Source organism: Chanodichthys erythropterus, chromosome 9 (assembly GCF_024489055.1).
Source record: "Chanodichthys erythropterus isolate Z2021 chromosome 9, ASM2448905v1, whole genome shotgun sequence".
NCBI lineage: Eukaryota > Metazoa > Chordata > Actinopteri > Cypriniformes > Xenocyprididae > Chanodichthys > Chanodichthys erythropterus.
The window spans coordinates 14,846,705-14,868,785 of record NC_090229.1 but is presented as its reverse complement, the minus strand read 5'-3'; the positions used below and the strand labels follow the sequence as shown (position 1 = coordinate 14,868,785).

The window sequence follows — 22,081 nt, the reverse complement described above, 5'->3', positions numbered from 1 at the left end:
ACGGTGTTGAGTAAGTGTCCCCTATTGGGATGTTTGTGTACATTTTCTAGTGATCATGGCAGCAGAAATCATTCAAACTTATTGAGTAGGAACATTTTATTGTCCGTAGTCCGGGTGTATGCATGAGGCCAATGCAAATTATTATAAGCACAAATTTTTTTGTAGTAGTGTTCGTGCCATCGCTTGATTTTTAGGAGCTAAAACAGTGCAAACATCATGTGCAAATAAACAATGCGATAAAGAGGCACACATTTATTCTCAGTGAATTTCCCCTTAGTATCCTTCAGAAGATGGATAATATAATTTTTTCTGTTAATGGTTAAGTGAAGCCTGCAAATGCACATTCGAGACTGCTATTTCTCTTGTTAACTGAAGTAACACAAGCCTGGTGCCTGAATTGAGTAGCTCCCCCCACCCCCCCAAACCTCAGAAATGTGTGTGTGTGACATGCTTTGAGGTACTGGGAGCAGCCTTGGCAAGTTTCTCTGGTGTCTGGGGGAGTATTTTGAGGCCTGGATCTAACCCAGAAGTCCAAGTGAACTGGATTGTCCTGGACATAAGGATAACTGTTGCTCCTGCCTTCAGTGGTACACACCAACCTCTTTAAAGCCCCTGATAATTCTTCTTTCCTGTTCTCCAGTTAGCACTTTCTCAGCCTGCGTCCAGAGAGTTGTCAGTAAACACGCTTCTTAATTAGCTATTGAAGTCTTGAGCTGGAAAATGTTAAAACGAACTTGCACTTTGAGACAGGATCATAGCAAATGCTGTGAAAAACAGTTTAGCAGTTCTTCTAGTATAATTAATTCAACCTATTTCACTATACATGAAATCCACAAATGTGGTGCAAGTTGTTTTAATGTTTCAAACCCTCCACCCTCGCTAAAAAAATAATCTGATCGCTTTGAGGTATGTTCTGACACTGAACAGACGCGAGAAGTCATTGAGCATGTTGTCAAGAACGAAATGAAAACTCACTATAAAAGAAAAGGAAGGATGGAGATGGAGGCCAAAAGCAGTTTAATGGCAGAGTGCAAAACCAAATGAGTTTACAGTAACGGACAAGTTAAACATTTTTATAGCACCTTTTAAAACAGTGTTTACAAAGTACAGTAGGCTTAATAGAAAATAAAATCTACAGACTAAGGATAAAATACATAGAAACATAGATATAAGAAAACAGGAAAGCAAAATGCAAGAAATAAGATAACTACTGTACCTGTCAAGTTTGGAAACATTAGTTTTTTAATTAGTTTTTGAAAGAAGTCTCTTGTGCTCACCAAGGCTGCATTGAGAACAGTAAGGTTGCGAAATATTATTACAAATTAAAACAACTGTTCCCTTTCGTGGGAACTATTGACGCTGCGTGACAACGCATTGGGAACCTTCTGCGTGATGTCGTCACTGAAGCACTCATGTATCTAACCAATCGCGTAGCGAGACGTCAGAGACGGGTGACGTCACGGACCAGGAAACTATAAAGCACACCTGGATGCAGAGCACGGTAGCTTCTGTGTCTTCAGCAAGCACTCTATGTTATCGTGTGTCTTATTTGGTGTTGTTTGTCTTATTTCATATAAACAAGTCACGATATCTTTGTCTGAGGACAAGAGTATCTCACACCAATCCATATATATATATATATATATATAAAAAAGACACGTATTATGGCGAGAAACAGCAGTTGAATGGGAGTTGAGTAAGCCTGGGCAGCTCTCGAGGGAGCCGTCTGTGTGCACTATAATAAAAAAAAAAAAACTCGCTCTCAGAATACTGTGTTCCAGTGTTCCCCGCGGATCGCGGAAAAGAAGCCATTCGTGGGGTTCACAAATGGATCTGACAGAGGGGTTAGAGACGGGCGTTGCCCTTTCTCTGCCCTTACCTGCCAGGTTCAGTGCCGTCTCCCAGGTGGAAGCACGCTCTGCGGTTTCTTCCCCGGGTTGAGGCACCGGTATTTCACATGCCAGCTCTGAGGAGGTGGATATTGTGATATCGATCTGAGGACTCGCCACCTCACACACATCGTGTTAGGGAGTGGAGCATGCACGTCAGTTCAAAAACAAAGCAGCTGACGGTTCATTCATAAAAATGTCCCGGAGTGTAAAAGAAATGAACTAGCGGGAGTTTTTATCTCCACTCCTGTTGGCTTTATTCTCGAGGGAATAAAAAGTCTAACACGAGGCTTAGATCTCGCGCTTGCCGAGGCAGCGCGTGGATTAAGCCTGCAATAAGGTATATATAGCTCGAATCTCGCGTTTGCCGAGGCAGCGCGTAGATTAAGTGTGCAACAAAAAAATATACGGCTCGCTCGGATCTTGCGTTTGCCAAGGCTGCGCATAGATTGCGTGCACGTAGTATATATTGTATATAATGTTTATACATAATATATATATCTGGAGGGAACTGAGCAGACGGGAGTTTCCCTTTCTCTCTTTCCCTATAATACCTTGCAAACTATTACGAGCTATAATTCTCTTTGTATTCTAATATATTCAGCCTGTCATTTTTGACTGTTTTGGGCTGCATTTAATTTAATGATTAAATGAAATATTGAATACATTAAATTCTGAGGAATTTAAAGGAAAAGGGTGTCACCACCCTTGCTCCCCCGCAGAAAGCTTGGGGACCGGGACAGGTGACACAGCTGAAGTCCTTGTGAAGTAGGACAGATCTGCGGACTGTTATTACCACCAAGAAGGCTTCAAAGAGGTCCTGACATCTGTGGGCCAGGATCCATGAGGGCAGCCCCCTCCGGAGGGGGTCCTGTGTTAGAATATCTGACACCCGTCCCCCTTTCGTGGCGCCCTCAGGGGGCCGTTATGCTAACCCTGCCACCCAGTGTGCGTCAGGGCACAACGGTCTCCACCGACTCTCCGAGGAGAGCCGGTTATGACTTGATTCGTCTGTTTTCTGCCGGTGCGCCGCTCCAGAACGTTGAATCGAGTGCTCAAAAACACCAGAGGTCAGTCTCGAGAGACTGGTTCCCTTAGTAGATTTTATGGTAGAATGGAAACTTCTACCGAATATATCAAAATGGATGCTGCTCATCAGAGGGTTACAGGGTCTCGCCCGCCCAGATTCAATGGGGTCTTTCCCATAGTGGTGACCCCCAAGCAGTCTCTGGTTATGGAACAAGAGGTTATGACACTCTTGCGAAATGGAGCTATAGAAGGGTTCCTCCTCCCAGCAAGCTGTCAGGCTTCTACAGCCGCTACTTCATTGTTCCAAAGAAGGATGTGTCCTATCATAGATTTACATGTGTTAAATCACTCAATACGAAAGCTCAAATTCAAGATGCTTACACTTAAACAGATTATCCCACAGATCAGGTCCAAGGACTGGTTTGTGGCGATAGACCTGAGAGAGGCATACTTTCAGGTGTCCATCCATCCTTCACATAGGAAGTTCCTCAGGTTTGCTTTCGGGGGCAAAGCTTACCAATACAGGGTTCTTCCTTTCGGCCTGTTATTATCACCACGCACATTCACGAAGTGCGTGGATGCAGTGCTGGCTCCACTGAGACTCCAGGGCATCCGCGTACTGAATTACATAGAAAGTGATTCTAGCTCAATCAGAGCAACTAGCAGTTCAGCATCGAGATGCTGCTCTGTACCACATGAAAAGGCTCGGGCTGAGGCTCAATGCCAAAAAAAAAAAAAAAAAAAAAAAAACGAGTGTGCTAGTTCCGGCTCAGACTACCACTTATCTAGGTGAGTTCCATTCTCGCAGCCGTGAAAGGGGTGAAGTTAGGCCAGTCACTCACTGTAAAACAGTTCCAGAAACTGTTGGGTCTTATGGCAGCTGCGTCCAACGTCATACCTTTTTGGCCTTCTGCACATATGACTCTTACAGTGGTGACTCAGGACCAGGGGATTTTCTCCGAGGGGAAATCCTTTTCGCATGATCAAAAGTCGCGCGGCAATGCCTTCGTGCTCTGGCCATGTGGAAAGAACCCTGGTTCCTGTCCCAGGTACCCGTGCTGGGGATTTCTGGTCGTCATGTAATGCTTACGACAGATGCCTCCCTCACGGGCTGGGGGGGCGATCATGAGTGGTCGCTCAGCTCAGGGTCTATGGGAGGTCCTGGAAGGTGTCAGACAAGTTCTTGACACTTAAAACTATCTTTCTCCTGGCCGTCTCTTCTTTGAAGAGAATTGGTGATTTACAAGCGCTGTCAGCAGTTTGCACCTGGTATGGTGAAAGCCTTTCTGCATACCAGGCCGGCACATAAATCGGTTGGAGATGATGGGGGTGTTTCTAGCATTAAAACACTTTCTCCCAGACCAGAGAGGCCATCACGTGTTGGTCCGCACGGACAACACGGCAGTGGTCTTATATATAAACCATCAGGGGGTCTGCGGTCTTGCCAACTTTACTACTTGGCCCGTCGGATCCTCCGATGGTCCCTAGGGAAGCTGCTCTCTCTGAAGCCAGCTTTCATCCTGGGGCATAAAGGGAGCAGACGCCCTGTCGAGGCAGGGGCCGAGGCCCGGGGAGTGGAGACTCCACCCAGAAGTGGTGGATCTCCTATGGAAAAATTTCGGTCGAGCGGAAGTCGACCTATTTGCTTTGGGAGAGTCAACCCAGTGACCACTCTGGTACTCCCGAACACATCCAGCACCTCTGGGTCTGGATACCATGGTACAGACGTGGCCGAAGCTACGTCTGTATGCATTTCCCCCGATCACCTTGCTCCCGGGAGTTCTGGAGAAAGTACACCGGGAAGGGGTCAGCCTAATACTGGTAGCCCCCTTCTGGCCAACCAGAATATGGTTCTCGGACCTAGTGTCCTTACTAGACGGCTCCCCAATGGAGCTTTCCCTTAGACAGGACCTCCTGTCGCAAGCGGGCGGCTCGATAATACATCCCCGCCCAGAACTGTGGAAGCTATGGGCCTAGCCTCTGAGGGGGCCAAGCTCATAGATGCTGGTCTTCCAACTGAGGTTGTGGAGACCATCCTTAACTCCAGAGCTCCCGCCACGAGGAAGCTTTATTCCTATAAACGGAATTTATTTTCTGCTTGGTGCAGACAGAATAATATGGACTCTGTCCACCCTCCTATCAGCTTTGTGCTAAGATTTCTCCAAGAAAAATTATCGGAGGGCCTATCGCCTTCAACCTTGAAGGTTTACGTTGCGGCTATCTCAGCCTTTCATGCTTCTCTTGAGGGTGGCTTCTCGGTGGGTCGAGACCCCCTCGTTACTCGCTTCCTCTGTGGCACACTGAGGTTGAGGCCAGCCTGGGACCTGGCTGTGGTATTACAAGGGTTAGCTGAGGCTCCCTTCGAACCACTCTCACTTTAAAACAGTTTCAGAGACTGTTGGGTCTGATGGCAGCTGCGTCCAACGTGATTACTATTGGCCTTCTGCACATGAGACCCTTACAGTGGTGGCACAGGACCAAGGGGTTTTCCCTGAGGGGAAACCCTTTTCGCATGATCGAAGTCACGCAGCGATGCCTTCGTGCTCGGGTCATGTGGAAAAAGCCTTGATTCCTGTCCCAGGGACCCATGCTGCCGCCACGAGGAAGTTGCATGCCTACAAATGGAATTTGTTTTCTACCTGGTGTAGAAACAATAATACAGACCCTGTCCTTTCTTCTATTAGCTGTGTGCTAAAATTCCTCCAGGAAAAATTCTCGGAGGGCCTATCTCACTCAACCTTGAAGGTTTACATTGCAGCAATTTCAGCATAACATGCTCCTCTTGAGGGGAATATCTCGGTAGGTCGAGACCCCTCGTCACATGCTTCCTCCGTGGCACATTGAGGTTGAGGCCTCCAGTGCGCACAAGGGTTCCGGCCTGGGACTTGGCCGTGGTCTTACAGGGGTTAGCTGAGGCTCCCTTTGAACCACTAGAGGAGGTTCCTGAGAGGTTCCTCACTCTTAAAACGATTCTTTTATTGGCTATCACTTCTCTGAAGCGGATAGGAGACTTACAAGCACTTTCTGTTGCTCCTTCTTTTCTTGAATTTGCTCCGGGAATGGTGAAAGCATTCCCGTATCCTAGACCGGGTTATGTCCCAAAGGTCCCTACCAATGTCCCAGGCCCCATTGTGCTTCAGGCCTTCTATCCTCCTCCATTTGAATCTGCGGATCAGGAAAAATTTAATCTGCTGTGCCCAGTAAGGGCTTTGGATGCTTATGTCCACAGAGCTGCCCTGTGGCGTAAGTCAGATCAATTGTTTGTCTGTTATTGGTCCCCTAAAAAAAGGCGGCCCAGCATCGAAGCAGAGAATGAGCAAGTGGGTGGTCGAGGCCATCTCACTTGCCTATGAAGCGGCCGGACAGCCTTCTCCTTTGAATGTTCGCGCCCATTCAACTAGGGGTATGGCGGCATCAAAAGCTTTGATGTCAGGAGTTTCCATGGGTGATATATGTGATGCAGCTGGATGGTCATACCAGCACACATTTATTAAGTATTATAACTTAGTTATCTTGACAACCCGGAGGACCCTAGGGTGGAGCCAATATCATTGACAAGTGTTTGAGCTACGGCTCAGTTGGGATTGCGTTCCCAATGCGTTGTCACGCAGCGTCGATAGTTCCCACGAAAGGGAACGTCTCGGGTTACAGATGTAACCCTGGTTCCCTGAGTAGGGAACGAGACGCTGCGTCTCTTGCCGTACCCCTGCACACTTGTGAGTGCTTGCTTCAGACTTATCCAGAAGCTACCGTGCTCTGCATCCAGGTGTGCTTTATAGTTTCCTGGTCCGTGACGTCACCCGTCTCTGACGTCTCGCTACGCGATTGGTTAGATACATGAGTGCTTCAGTGACGACATCACGCAGAAGGTTCCCAATGCGTTGTCACGCAGCGTCTCGTTCCCTACTCAGGGAACCAGGGTTACATCTGTAACCCGAGACGTTTTCTATGTGACTGTATTTTAAAATGTAATTTATTTCTGTGATGTTAAAGCTGAATTTTCAGCATCTAATACTCCAGGCTTCAGTGTCACATGATCCTTCAGAAATCATTCTTACATGCTGATTTGGTGCTCAAGAAACCATATTAATGTAAATGCGTATTAATGTTTACATTTTATTTTTAAAAAAGGTAAGGAACGCAGAGTGATATACAAAAACTCCTGTCGATGGCCCTCTTCAGACTTTAGATGTGTTCCGAGAAGCTATATAATCTCTTTATGGAAACTCAAACAATGTGTGTAAGTGTTTGTGCGGTGAACATCGTGCTTCAGGTCAGATATGTGTTGGACAGCTGCCTTGCTGTTGAGGGGTGCACAGGGACTCCAGCCGTTCTGAAAAGGCGTTTCATAATTACCTGCTCACATGCAAGGCCCAAGTCATAAATGCTGGGATACAGGATCTGAGCCATATAAAATTCCTTCCTATAGTTTGTTCTGAAACAGACACTCTTCAGTCAGGATGAGGGTTTAGTGAGAAATGGGAGTGATCTGATCTTAGTTTCCACAAAAATGTCAAGCAGCATTTTCAACATTGATACAGAAATAAAATATTTGAGCACCAAATCAAAATATTAGAATGATTTCTGAAGGATCATGTGACACTGTAGACTGGAGTAATGATGCTGAAAATTCAGCTTTGCCATCGCAGGTATAAATAACATTTTAAAATATATTAAAAAATAACATTTTTATTTTAAATTGCGTTAATGTTTCACAATTTTTTCACAATATTACTGTTTTTACTGTATTTTTGGTCAATTAACTGCGGCCTTGGTGAGCATAAGAGAGCATAAGAGAAATCTTAACCTCAAACTTTTGAACAGTAGTGTATGTTAATTGCTTAAGTAAAAAGTTATTATTGTAATGTGTGACCAAACTCTCTCCCAGCATGCTTACTAAAGAAGAGTAGCAGAGTTTATCTACTTCTTGTTTGAAATAATTTTGCACGTAACTATCTGGAGTTTGGTGCTAATGAGAGCCTAGAGTATGTAGAGAGACCTACTATGGTTCAATCTTGGCTCATGAATATTAATAGATGGTATCATTAGCACATCAGCACAACCTAATTAGTATTCATGACTTGTTATCATATCATGATATCGCAACCTTCCATCAAAGCTGAACAGGTAAATCACACTGTAGGTTCGGTAGAAGGGTTGTGATGCTGTTTTAGGAGATACAGAGCAGAGGTTCGAATGTGAGCCGGTTTTGTGTGGGTGGTGTTGTTGAATGGCAGGCTGTTGGCTCTGTGCTGGACTGAAGGTTATTCTCAGCTGCAGGAAGCTGTAGTGGGCCCCTCCCTGGGCGGGCAGCAGGAGAACATTGACCGCAGTGGCTAGCCGAGGCTATTCTTGGCTCTGGCTGTATGTGTGAGTTCAGGGTTCTTGAGGGTACAAACACAATTTAAACACAAAGAAATAGTTTATTTAAAATGTGGTCAATAAAAGAGAAGCTTCCAGTCATTGTGCTTCACAAAATGCCAACTGAGTGACCAGTCCACACAAATGACCAGTAATGGTTCATGTCTGCCTGCTTCTCTATTTATGTATGTGTGTGTGTGTTGAGTACTCTAGTATATTCTTATTCAGAACCAGTTCAGTTTATTTAAGAATACCAGAACTGAACGATTTCCATGACTTTCAGTTCTGAAAAGCTGTTCCTGAATATGCGTGCATTCATATAATGGTGTTTCCAGCATGACTAGTTCAATTCCTGAACAATTGACTATTGAACCGATTGTATTTTAGTGAATCAAAAACACATGGAATGGTAACGGAATAAATCTGATAATCTGACTCACTGTCATTTCATCATGGCTGACTCAAAAGAGCATGATTAGTGTTTTATAGAGTGGCGTATTAAAACATGAATGAACAAATGAATTTGTTTTTACTTTTTTTTTTGTATTTTTACTGTACCTTTTATTTAATTTCGTTCAGACAGATTATTGGGTCTCGTTTACTTTAGCTGCATCATTAATTAAAAAAAAAAGATATATATGAAACAATACTACCTTTGTGCTGCATTTAAAACACGTTTTACAAGAATTTGTTATATCTGTTCTGTTTAAATCAAAATTTCTATTTCATCATTTGGCAACTGAATATTGAAAACGATAAATGCAATAAGAAATGCTTGTGTTATTTATATTTCTTCCTCAAAAGTAGTATAAGAATCTCTAAAGGAATCTTTAGGAAGCCAAAATCATTAAAAAGAATCAGAACCAGAATCAATAAATTCGTTATGGTTACCATCTTTAGTTGATGGTTTATTGCTTTGTGGCACAGTCTTCACCACATTGCCTCTTGACTGTTCACAACAAAATCTCTGTCGGTGGCAGGACTAGATTGAAAAATTTGTTTTGCTCTTTTCTTTTTTTACTCTTTGGTCAGAGACTGGAGTTGTTTGCAGGCCTGTGGTGGAATCTGGCCTTAAACACGTTGTGTGTTGGGCAACAGAACTGAGAGACGTTGCCCAGGAATTCATTCGGAATCTCAAACCTCTGCATATCCCATCACAGTCGCTCTGAGTTAAGCACCACTAACTGCATTGTTCTTTTGCTATGAATAAATATGTGTGTGTTTGTGTGTGTCCACTCTTTCTTAGGTTATGAAGAAGTGGTCAGAATCCCCAAAGGATCTGTGTTCATACACATCCAAGAGCTCAACGTCTCTCACAATTACTTGGGTGAGACAAAATTTTTCATGGTTTTACTCAAATATGAGCCTCTCAGAGGAACCAGAACTAATACACTGTTGGAATTAGTAGATTCTGTAAAGAGCTTCCCTGCTGAATTGCAGGCATAGATCTGAGAGGGCTTTATTGTGCCTCATGGCTCAATAAATGTATCTTGTTCATTGTTTTACACTGTTCATACTTCACCCTGGGCTAGTAATTAGTCTTGAGTAGTCAGGTTTCAAGGTTTTACAAATGTGCATTTGTGAACCTTTGGTTAGTTTTTGTGTATTTATGAAATTTTTCAATTATACACAAGGAATACAGTAGTCTACCTGTTTTAATAACTGCTTGTCCAACTGTGGAAATATTGGCAGTTAATGTTTACAGTCAGTGTTCAGTGGTTTAACTCAAACTAAATGGTTTTGTGACTCTACAAAGTGCATAATATGGTGATGGATAACAAAGTTATGAGGGAGGAAAAGCTATAGTTCAGTGCTTTTGTAAGTGAATGCAAAGTTTCTTGGGGGAACGCAAAACTTTCCCTTCCATTTCATATTTTTCCCATAGCTATAGCTCTTAGGGGCTCTATGAGTTTATGATTGGATGCCTGTTGCTAAAACAACTCTGTAGAGTATTTTGTACTTTGGCACCGCTTTTTGGGGATAATGCCACAAAGCTTCCAGAGTTAAAAGTTCCAACTTCCTTTTACAAGTTTAAAACATTATTTAACCCAGGTTGCAAACTGTACCCAAACCCTGGGGTTAGTCAGAGCATGAAAAGCCTGTAAAGCCTGTGTATTGAGGTCTGTTAATTATTAACCCTTTCCATGATTACCATAGTGTTGAAGAGCAAAGGGGATCAATACTTCATCAACGGCAAGCTGACCATCGACACGCCACGACGCTTTGACATCGCAGGAACCACGTTCCACTATCGTCGACCCACCAATGAACCGGAGACCCTGGAAGCACTTGGACCCACCAACATGACCCTGATCGTCATGGTAATGCAGTGATGCTGGGTGGTCTGTTCAGGCAGGATATTTGTGCACTGCTTGTGTTGGTACAGATGCCTCAAAATTTAGACAGCTGCAATGTATTTGCTAAGTGTAATTTTCGGTATAAATGTTATTTCAAGATGAAATGTGTAATTTTTCATAAATACTTACTCCTATCCTGGTTTAATATGCTGAGCGAACAATGGATTAGCAATTTGTTAAAATGTTTACATTGTGTTTTTTAGCACTATCAAAACATTGCTTGTTTTTTTTATAGCAACCATATTGTGGGCTTGGGTTGGGAATATGTTTGTTCTAGCAATGGAAGATGGGGTTTTTTTTTTTTTTTTTTTTTGTTTTGTTTTGTTTTTTGCGAAACCTGTTATAAAAAAAATATTATTTATTTAATTTCATTACAAACTATCCAGCTTTGTGAAAATGCTGAAAGTTTGAAATCCAAGTGTTTGATGGCCGAATCAAGCAGTTAAGTTCCACTGTGTTCCACTGTGTTGCAGGTTTTGGTCCGTGAGGAAAATCCTGGGATCCATTACCGTTTTAACCCACCTGTCAACAGAGATCCACTGAGCAGTTACGCCTGGCATTATACATCCTGGTCCCGCTGCTCTGCGTTGTGTGCAGGAGGTAACAGTTTTCTGTCTGTTATGGTTTCATTGTCTCTTCAGTGACACACATAAGGAAATTATTCACAGATGAAAGTGGCATTTAAAGGTTTTCCTAAAAGAAACTGAATTTAAAGGTTGTATGCATTCATAATGTTGCTAAATGCACAAGAAAATCAAGCTGTCCGACACAGTTCACATAAACAATGCAAATTTCCCATGTCTGCCTGTTAGGATTTGTGTAACCCATTTGAAAGCCTGGGAAAAACTCTTACATGGACTGTATATACCAAAAACACCAGCTTTTATGTCACTTTCTATCCTCTTTCCCCTTTATTCTCGCATTCATGCTTTGTGAGTTAATGACCCCTATTTATCTTGCTGATAAGAAACTATTAGCTGTGGCGCAGAACTAATTTGCTCTCAAAAACATGCAATCTGTTCCAGAATCGTTTAAAGAAATCATGAAGTTTGTTAGTTTACAACTGTAATGGAAAAGGCAATCCCACAATGCATTACAATGAATACAAAGTGGTGGACAAAGCAAAATAAATGCTTATTATAATAAGGATGCACAAAATATCAGTACCATATCAGTTATCAGCCAGTGTTAGAGATTTATTTTTATATAATTAAAAAATGTATCAATATTGCTTTATATTAAATATATGGTATCAGGCCGGAATTTTACTGTTTGTCAACAAATTAGTGACCTTATAAAACCAGCTACTTACAAGGTTCCATTTCAGTTAGGATGCTGCCTTAGTAGCTGTCTCCTTATCCGGTAAGCAGCAATGCAGCTAGGATTTGGAACAGAGACGTAGTGTTCAGCAAAACTGGCACAACAGACCACAACCTTAATAACTTCACAGGGACTGTGTGTTTTCACAAAGACAAGAATGAAACAGCACTGACATCAAAGCTTTATGTTTGTATGATTAGGGATTGTGATAATCTAGTATGATTTATATAGCAAAGACTGTTCTCTGTTTTCTGTTTCACAGGGGTTCAAGTCCAGCAGGTAGTGTGCAAAAAACAAGCAGACCTCTCTGTGGTTTACAACCATTTCTGTGACAAGAAGAACAAGCCCAAAGACAAGAAAAGACCATGCAACTTGGAGCCCTGCCCTCCAACGTGGGTGTTCTTTATGTTTGTGTGTGTGGCATTAACATCCATCCCGAGTGATACAAACACATATGCACCATGCTAAATACAGGTGTAAATGGCATGCATATGGAAACACATGGTGATTCGATCACGCAAACCACATTCAGACATGGTCAGGGATGCATATTTGCCACGTTAGATTTGTAGCAAATGCTAATGTGTCCTTATGCTTTCCAGATGTTATCAAAATAATTGTACATTACAAATGACAAACTTTCTGATTCATTCCAGGTTTAATTTATATTATATATAAGGTATTCAATCTTAAGTTTTTAGACATCTTCGGTATACCTGATCAATGTGGTGCCATCAATCCCTGATATCTGCTGGTATATGTGTTTCTTTCAGGTGGTGGACAGGAGACTGGTCAGAATGCAGTCGGAGCTGTAACGGAGGTGTGCGCACGCGGGAAGTGCTGTGTAAGAGGAAGATCTCGGCTACAGAGGAGAAAGTCCTGGATGATGCAGCCTGCACCCCACTGCGGCCTTCCATCACCGAGCCCTGCAATAACCACACCTGCCCACCAGAATGGCATGCCCTGGACTGGTCTGAGGTAGAAGAACATTTGTTTTTCTCTAGTGAAAGCCTACTTCTACCTTTGGTGTTATTTGGCAAGGTCTCAATATGTTGTGATTTTTCTTTTGCAGTGTACGCCTAGCTGTGGTCCTGGTTACAGGTACAGGGTGATTTTATGTAGAAGCGGAGAGAATGGTGAAACATTGGCAGAGTCAGAGTGCCCGAAACAAAGCCGCCCGACCACCAGGGTGCGCTGCAACATACAACGTTGCCCACCACCTCAGTGGGTTACAGGACCTTGGGGAGGGGTGAGATCTAATTCAAAACAGTGCGATTGTCACTGTGAATTTATCATAAACACTTAAAACATATGACATAAGTGTTGTTTAATGTTTAAGTCAAATTAGATTATGATTTGTATAGCTTTGAATGGCAAAAATATTCTTGTGAGACCTAACAAAAAAAAAAACAACAAAAAAAAAAACATTAATATTATGTTTGGTGCACAAGGGAAAAAATATATGTATATTTTTCACTAATTAATTCATTAATCCATTCATTTATTTAAATAAAAAGAAATATTGCAAAAATGAAGCAAAGACTTTCAACCTTATACATGATTTCAGGGCAACTTTTATTACGCAAACAAATATTTACAGGAAATTGACAGAAATATTTTTTAGTGTCTTCCCAGCAGGCGAAAACATATGCACTGAATAGAGACCCTGCTTTGAAAATTAATAAATTAAAAAATCAATCAAATTAATACACCTAATGTTCTCTTTTCATAAAGAGTGCGGACTCATGATGATGTTATTGACTTAAAAAGAAAACACAGGAAACAAAATGTTACTACCGAAGACAAAAAAAAAAAAAAAGCTGTATATATATATATATATATATATATATATATATATATATATATATATATATAATATATATGTGAAGTTCCATGAAAACTTTCCAAGTTTCTTTTGTCACACATGTTCCCTGTCCTTTTTGACGTTTGTGTCTGTGTGTGTTCTAGTGCTCGGCTAGGTGCGGTATGGGTCAGGAGATTCGTTTAGTGCAGTGTCTGACACACACTGGCCAGCCATCCAGTGAGTGCCCTGAGTCAAATCGTCCCGCCTTCATGCAGCAGTGCAAGAGCAAGTGTGACCACAGTGGCCCTACAGATAACCCTGAAGGTTAGAGTTCTCAATTTGCATTGTAAGAGCCAGATTTACTAAACAGGACAAATTAGCATGATAGCGCAATTCCACAAATGCACCGATGGGCGTGACAAGTTTTGTGCTGACACGCAAATTAAAGAAGACAGGCGCAGTCAAATCATCGACGCAATCTACCAAATTAGCGTTGGGTTGCAAATAAGCACAGCTGATGCTATCAGGTGTGGGTTGACACAGGTGCAACTACATGTAATCTGACAAACATGTACGTAGGCTATATTTAGGCCAACATGGCTTGACAAACGATATGTTCGGATAATGTCTTCCTCTGGCATTCCAAAGAAATTAATACGAGTGGAAAATATTTTCTCCCTTCTACCACGTGCTCTCTGTTTTCTGCGGTGTCTCCTAGCATCAACAATGCCATGTCGCAAAATGTGTTAAGACATGCTTTTTTTGGGTGTTAAATAATGGCGCAAATACCACTAAATTTACTAGCTCAAACATTAGTAAATCGCATTGCGTGATTCATTTAAATACTCTCCTCCCATAAATTTTGCATCTGAAAGGGAAACTCCTATAAATGCATATGCAATAAGGTCAGCCACAAAAACAACTCAGTCCACGCCTTTTCAGCACTAATTTTGCACTGCGTGTCATTATTAAATCCTGACAATAGTTTTTTAATGCCAAGACTGTTAGTAAATGTGGCCCTATATGTAATATTAGTGTGTTACAAATCATAGTATGTTGAAAATAGTATACTGAAGCTTTTTTTCAAACATTTACCACAATCCATTGCTCTTTTATCTTTATCGACTATTTTATGATAGTAGTATGTCCCAATACTGATATACCGTCTTACTACACACTGAAAAGTATAGAGTGCTGCAGTGATGACATATTTTTGTAGGCCAACCCAGAAGTTAGCATCACCCCGGTTCTCTCAACAAAAACCCAATAGGATTTGTCGCTAAGCGCTTTTTTGAAAAAAAGTCGCTTAAAGTGTCTGAAAAGTACTGGCGAGTGGCGACACTGGTATTTCTGATGTATTTTATGTCAAAGTCTAAAACATGAAAATATCTTTAGCTTGTGTTATCCACAGACCTCATTTGGAAATGGAGGTGCTAAAATGCTAACTCAGTGTTTCCGGGTTTTGGTAAAAATGCATCATCCCTGCAGAACTCGACATACTTTACCACAGTTAAATGGAAATTGGGACATAGCCCTACAACTATACACTACAAAGTACTTGTTTTGGAAATTTGTTACTTGAAGAAACTGGCATTCATATTGCATTTCTCTTTAATGTGCATGTGACTGACTGTACTTTTTCTGTGTCCTGCAGAGTGTAAAGATGTGAACACAGTGGCATACTGCCCCCTGGTGCTCAGGTTCAAGTTTTGCAGCCGCGCATACTTCAGACAGATGTGCTGCAAAACCTGCCAAGGACACTGACCTCCCTCTCTCTCACTCTCTGTGTCTCTCTCTTTCTCTCTCGCCCTCATTTTCTCCTCCCTCCTCCCTACCGTCTCCTTGCATGGCCAAAACCGCCCATGCTCAGCATTCCACTGGAGAAGTGCTGTTAACCACTGGCAAACTGACATCATTGTGGGAGAAAGCACGGAAGAAATGAGAGCGAGAGAGAGACGTGAGAAGAAAGAGAGGGAGAGAATGTCTGTGCTGCTCTCTTTCTCTCCCTCCGACCAGATGCTTTGGCACTGCTGCTGTGAATACCAGTCTGCCCAAAAGACATCTGTCAGTGTTTCTTTTGCTCTTCCACGTGGTGCTTTCGACCATTACTTATCATACAGAGAAGTGTTTGTGTGAACTGTCACACCTGTACTGCTAGTTCTCAGTGAATAATAGTCGTCTATTATTGTAATGTGATAAAATAAGCATTTATAGACCAATCGTCTATGTTATAGTCTCAAAGGTGCACTCAGTAATTTTTTGTTTTGTTTATGTAGTGCTGATTGTCTTGGACTTATACTGACACCTAGTGTTGTGGATGAATCATCATGCACAATCATTATCAGTATTATTTCAGTAGTATTATTATTCCACAAGCAAAAACAACCAGATTACTGAGTTAAAAATGAGTTGTATTCAACTGGTCATGTGATCTCAACATGGCTCCCCCCATGAGAGACCCACTCCATGTTATATAAAACAGCTTTAATTAGGCTTAATAAAATGATTTTAAATGATTTTTTACTTTGCTTGTGTGAAAAAAATGAAGAAAAAAATGTTGAGTGCATCTTTAAAGGCATAATTCACCCAAAAAGGAATATTCTGTCATTATTTACTCACCATTATGTCATTCCAAACCTATGACTTTTTTAGGGGTTCAAGCGCATAGCACTGAAACCCTATTGTAATTGTTACATTTTCCAAGGATCAGCATTCTCCCCTAAAAGTGATCTGGCGAAAATTTCGGATATTTTGGTTTTTTTTAAAAACCTACTTTTGCGAGCTAGTCCTACGTTTTTGACCTGATCAGAACCAAACCAGTGCAGAAATGTTTTCTGGAGTCTGAATATCAATAATTATCAAAAAAAAATTGAAAATTTGGTTCACGTCGCTAAGGGGTGCCAAAACGTATGTCGTGGGTGGAGCCACTTCTACTAAAATGGCTATAACTCGAGAAAGAAATGAGATATTTGCACCAAACTCAGTTCACGCATGTAGGGGCTTAATCTTTGGTCACGATAAAAAGTTGCATCGATTGGACACTAGGTGGCGCCATAACTTGAAAAAAAAAAACATGAAAACAGCTGTAACTATGCAGCCATTAGTGCGATCGACTTGAAATTTGGCATGCAGTAGGCGTTTCTCAATGTCAAGGAAGGATCCTCAGAAGCCAGAATTTCGAGGATGCTACGTCATCGACATCCGTCGAAGGACCGTTCCAATGTCGAGGATCCTTGAAATTTCAAACAAGGACTGAGTCCTTCGTTCGAAAAATATCCCATATACAGGAAAGGATGCATATGAGTAGCCTTCGCGCTCTAAAATCACCCACAATCCTATGCGCACAGCTTTGTGATCTTGTTCAAAAATGTAAAAAAAAATGTTGGACGTTAGCGGGCAATATGCTTTCAAATGTAAGTATATTTACGTTACCAAACATTTGTTATAACTGTAGTAAATATGTCAGATAAATAAAGTTTAATGTTTAAATGCCAGTACAAATTACTACCGTATTGATATTATAAATTATACAAATACAAATTACGTTATTGATGACCAACTGAACCGGACCGTCATTTAACAATTGTTAGCTTGGTTGCTGTCACCGGCATTTTTCAGCTCCGAAAGCGGAACTTTTCACTGACGTAATGACGCAATAACGTGACCCTGCTAGTCTGTTCCATTTACGTGTTCTCCGAATGCTAAAGAGGTGCCTCGCCTAGCCTCTGAAGGAAGTGACTTGGAAGGACCAGTCCTGCCAAGGAAGTATTCTTGACATTGAGAAACGCCTAGTGTCTTGGTCCAATGAGTCATGATAGTCTATGAGGACATTGGCGTATCTCAAAAAACATGGCTGCCATTGGCCAATGAAGTTTGAGCACCTATTAGACAAGGTTAACGGGGGCTGACTGGAATTAAACTCGGTGGACATGTTCAACTCATGGTCCTAGAGGTCTGTAAGAATTTTGAAAGAAATCTGCCACTAGTCAGCGCTAACGAGTTTTACGCCTCAGTAATCACGTGGTGTTTCACAGATCCATTTAATATGCATGTCATTTGATAGATCTCCTCATGCTGAACAACTTTGCCTCAAGAACCATTGCTGTCAATCAAATTGTTCATTAATTATTCATGAATATGTGAACAACCTACTTTAGCGAACTAGTCCTAGGTTTTTCGCCCAATCAGAACGAAACCAGTGCAGGACAGTTCTCTGGACTCTCTAGATCAATAATTATCAAAAACAAGTTGAACTTTACCCTATGGGTCACTATAACATGGTCATTTAGAAAGTGGGCGTGGCTAAATATACCCAAAAGCCTATAAAAATGCCGAAACGAAAACACAGAACTTCATGAAAATAGATCGGGCAATGGGTGGCGCTATAATTGTTAAAAAAAAAAATTCCTTACTAAATTGCCTGTATTGGCTGTAAATGTATAAATGTATATTGGTTCCATCTATGATCTAAGTGTTTAAATGCTTGCTAAATAAAACATAATACCTTTTTATGTGCTTAAAGGCCTCAAAGTGCTTGAACCCCGGTAAATGCTGCTTGCAGCTTTAATTTTTATTATTCTTCAGAACACAAAAGAAGACATTTTAAATACAATGAAAGTCAGTGGGGTTTAAAACAACATTAGACATGCACTGACTTTCAATAAATTGTTAAAAAAGGACATTATCTATAAAAAAAAAAAAAGACATCTATTTTTGTGTTCCACAGAAAAAAGAAAGTCATACTGGTTTGGAAATACATGAGGGTGAGTACATGATGTATTTCTATTTTTAGGTGAACTGTCCCTTTAAGGGCTTTCACACTTACAGCAATTTACAAAGCAACCAATGCTCATGTTGATTTAAAGCAACATCAGTGATGGTGCAGTCACATTAACCGCTGTTTTGCGAATTTTCGCAGACAGAATCCAGTCATTTCAATAGGAATCTATGCAATCAGGAATTTTGCGTGATGATAAAAGATTTCCCCATGCAGATTTTGCAATGGGTTCAAGTTGACTAACACAAAGTTGCAAATTCGCTGCGTTGACCAACAAAAAGCTGCATGGTTTGAATGTGAGCTGTGCTTCATACATCACCACACTATTGGCAATATACAATGACCTTTTTTGCCCACTAAATTTTGCCAGAAGTTCAATAATATGGCTGCACCTCATGATATAGATGGATGCTGCAGATAGGAACATTTACTAGCAGTGACTTGTTGACTTTGAACAATTAAATTGCTGTCCGTGCGAACAGCCCTTTAGAGACACTCCAGATCACTCAGATATCATAAGCTCTCATTTGGTGTGGTTGGTGCTGTATACTGTATCTTTTAATCTGATGGCCTTGTGGCTATTTGCAGGTCCTGTGCCATTTTCTTGTCATCCGGTCACATAATGCTTAAGCTAATTATTCATAAGATATCATGTGTCAGTCAAACCTGGATAAACAATGAACTGTTTAGCAAACAGAGGAAAATGAAAGGTCAGTTTAGCTTCTGTGCATAGTAGTTTAAGAAGCTGTTGTTGAACCAATATAGTTATTTTCAGACACTTTTTGCCCAAGGTAATGTACTGTACTCCTAATGGACTAAGAGTCTCTGTGCATCAGCTGTGGTGACAGTGCAGAACTGTGAGCCTAGTAAGATTCCAGTTCCTGGGGAGCTACTGCTTCATTTTATCAGGTCAGGACCACTCCCAAATATTCACACTCTTACATTTGAGGCTAAGCAATAGTTTTGATGCTGTCATAATCTACTTGCCCTTATGTTGTTCGAATCCTTTTTTCTTCTTCTTTGAAACACAAAATTAACAGTGTCCAAGCTGCTTTATTCCATACAGTAAAAGTAATGGGTGATTTACACAGTTAAGCACCAGATTTTTAAAAGTACTACAATTATATTCCAGTTCATCTACAGCACAACAGGTTTGTGTGAGAAAAATACCAAAATTTAAGTCATTGTTTGCATTGACAGTCCAGAACCAATGGCGCTTGAATATGTGCACATGCAAATGAGATTTGAAAGTAAAGGGGAAGAATTGGGGTGGAAGTAATACTTTTTTGTTTTACTTAAATTTCTTTTCAGATCTGGTCCTCACAAAAATAAAACACATTGTTTCATAAGGATTTAGAACAGCATAATGGTGATTAAATGACAGAATGTTTATTTGTAGGTGAACTATTCCAAGTTTTTTAACTTGGAATAGTCATAGTGTTTTCATTATATATGTTGATTGATTGGATTCCCTTCCAAATATCAACATTTAGTTCATTGAATCAACTTTGTCTAAACTTACTAGTATCAATCATCGTTAAAGAGCCATAACAGACCTTCTCCCTGTCCTGGGTCCTGGCAACGCATGTCGAATGTTTGATTTGAAGAGCAGATCTTGAGGAGATGGCCTCTATTCAAGGACTGGTGGCTAATCTGTGGTGCTACAGTATGGTGCTATGTCTTTATTTGTCATAATCTCAAGATTCATGTTATTTTTGTATTGTAGGAATTGTTTTGCTAAAGGTAATACATTTGCTAAGGAAAAAATATATAAGCAAGATTCTATGAAAACTAGAATTATTGTTAAAGTCTCTCTGCAGAGACACTAACTTTGTAATCATATATTTGGTACAGTTATTATGTGAAAGATGAAAATGCTGTTTTGCTTTTGATGGTAAGCTTTTTCCTTTTTTTTTAATTTGTTAAATTTTGCTGTGTTCCTACATTTGCAATAACTGTAGATTCACTTTGGAAACGCAGACACACTTTTTTTTTTTTTTTTTTGGACTTTAATGTTGATTTTCACATGCTACTCAGTAACATGCTGTACCGCCATGTGCCTGTGATGTAGTTTATGTCGTCCGAATTGTACGTAGACCATTTGAAATGAATTTGAAATACTGAATAAAAATATGCATTGTGTACAAATAATATGCAATGTTTCATTTTATCTGTATTATATTCATTTCTCACATTTTCTTTCCTAAGATTTGGTGAGACTTGTTTTTGGTGATATTTGGTGAGACTTTGTGTCACATACAAACCTCAGACTTGTAGCCTTGTTTCTGTCATATGTCAGTGTTTAAGTCACTGTAGGTCCATCTGCAATATACTTTTTCTATATTGTATATAAAAATAAACCTCCTGTACAATTATGTTCAAGAGGGTCAGTTTTAGTGATATTGTATGTGCATTTACATTCATTTATTTAGTTGACATTTTTAACCAAGGTAATTTACAAACTAACATGTACAATTTCTGCTGCAGGGCCGATCGTGGTCGAGATCCCTGGTCACACATCTTCAGAGGACGACGAAGATGAAACAAATTAGAAACAGAGAAACATCATTGGTAGGCTAACAATAAACAATACCATTGTGGTAACACTTTCTATGAAATCTAGTTAAAGGGAAACAACTGCACACTCACTGAAGCGTATAGCCTTGCTTATTCAACCTTTAACTAGACTGTATTTTTCCTTCAACTTGCACTTCTGCAGGTGTGCGTTTGCCCTACCTCATTTGCTCTTTTAGAACACTTTCTATGAAGCCTGCATTTATAATTGATCATAAGGGTATACTTAATGCATTATAATACACACATAATGCCGTATAAACAACCTTGTAATGTGTTGTATCATCTTATTAATAATCATAACAACAGTTATAATGCTTGTGGTTATAACTATTAAGTGTATGATGATTTATAACACACGATATACATAATTTTATCCAGTTAAATTATAATGGATTATACACTGCTCAAAAAATTAAAGGAACACTTTGAAAACACATCAGATCTCAATGGGGAAAAATATCATGCTGGATATCTATACTGATATGGACTGGGTAATATGTTAGGAATGAAAGGATGCCACATTGTTTGATGGAAATTAAAGTTATCAACCTACAGAGGACTGAATTCAAAATAACCTCAAAAATCAAAGTGAAAAAATGATGCAGCAGGCTAGTCTATTTTGCTAAAATTTCATTGCAGCAACTCAAAATGGTACTCAGTAGTTTGTATGGCGTGCTTCTATGCTACAACATCTGGGCATGCTCCTAATGAGACGACGGATGGTGTCCTGGGGTATTTCCTCCCAGATCTGGACCAGGGCATCACTGAGCATCTTGACAGTCTGAGGTGCAACCTGGTGACGTCTGATGGACCGAAACATAATGTCCCAGAGGTGTTCTATTGGATTTAGGTCAGGCGAGCGTGGGGGCCATTCAATGGTATCAATTCCTTCATCCTCCAGGAACTGCCTGCATACTCTCGCCACATGAGGCCAGGCATTGTCGTGCACCAGGAGGAACCCAGGACA

The 22,081-nt window shown here is 40.7% G+C and overlaps 1 protein-coding gene across 3 annotated transcripts in view; it reads left to right on the top strand.

The window, feature by feature from the left end:
* adamts10 (ADAM metallopeptidase with thrombospondin type 1 motif, 10) overlaps positions 1 to 21,253 on the top strand; it is a 73,734-nt gene extending 52,481 nt beyond the window's left edge. Inside the window, exons 18-26 of one of the 3 annotated variants that reach the window (XR_010895967.1) lie at positions 9,526 to 9,606; positions 10,437 to 10,600; positions 11,110 to 11,236; positions 12,219 to 12,348; positions 12,730 to 12,934; positions 13,029 to 13,205; positions 13,925 to 14,084; positions 15,415 to 19,446; positions 20,063 to 21,253. Coding sequence is in view for 1 of the 3 variants with exons in the window: in XM_067394695.1 (XP_067250796.1) it covers positions 9,526 to 9,606; positions 10,437 to 10,600; positions 11,110 to 11,236; positions 12,219 to 12,348; positions 12,730 to 12,934; positions 13,029 to 13,205; positions 13,925 to 14,084; positions 15,415 to 15,524 (1,154 nt within the window). In the remaining 2 variants the exon portion in view is untranslated. Of the gene's footprint in view, positions 1 to 9,525; positions 9,607 to 10,436; positions 10,601 to 11,109; positions 11,237 to 12,218; positions 12,349 to 12,729; positions 12,935 to 13,028; positions 13,206 to 13,924; positions 14,085 to 15,414 lie in introns of all 3 variants that reach the window. The other 2 variants (XR_010895968.1, XM_067394695.1) reach the window with 2 other exon arrangements.
* Positions 21,254 to 22,081: the final 828 nt, after the last annotated feature.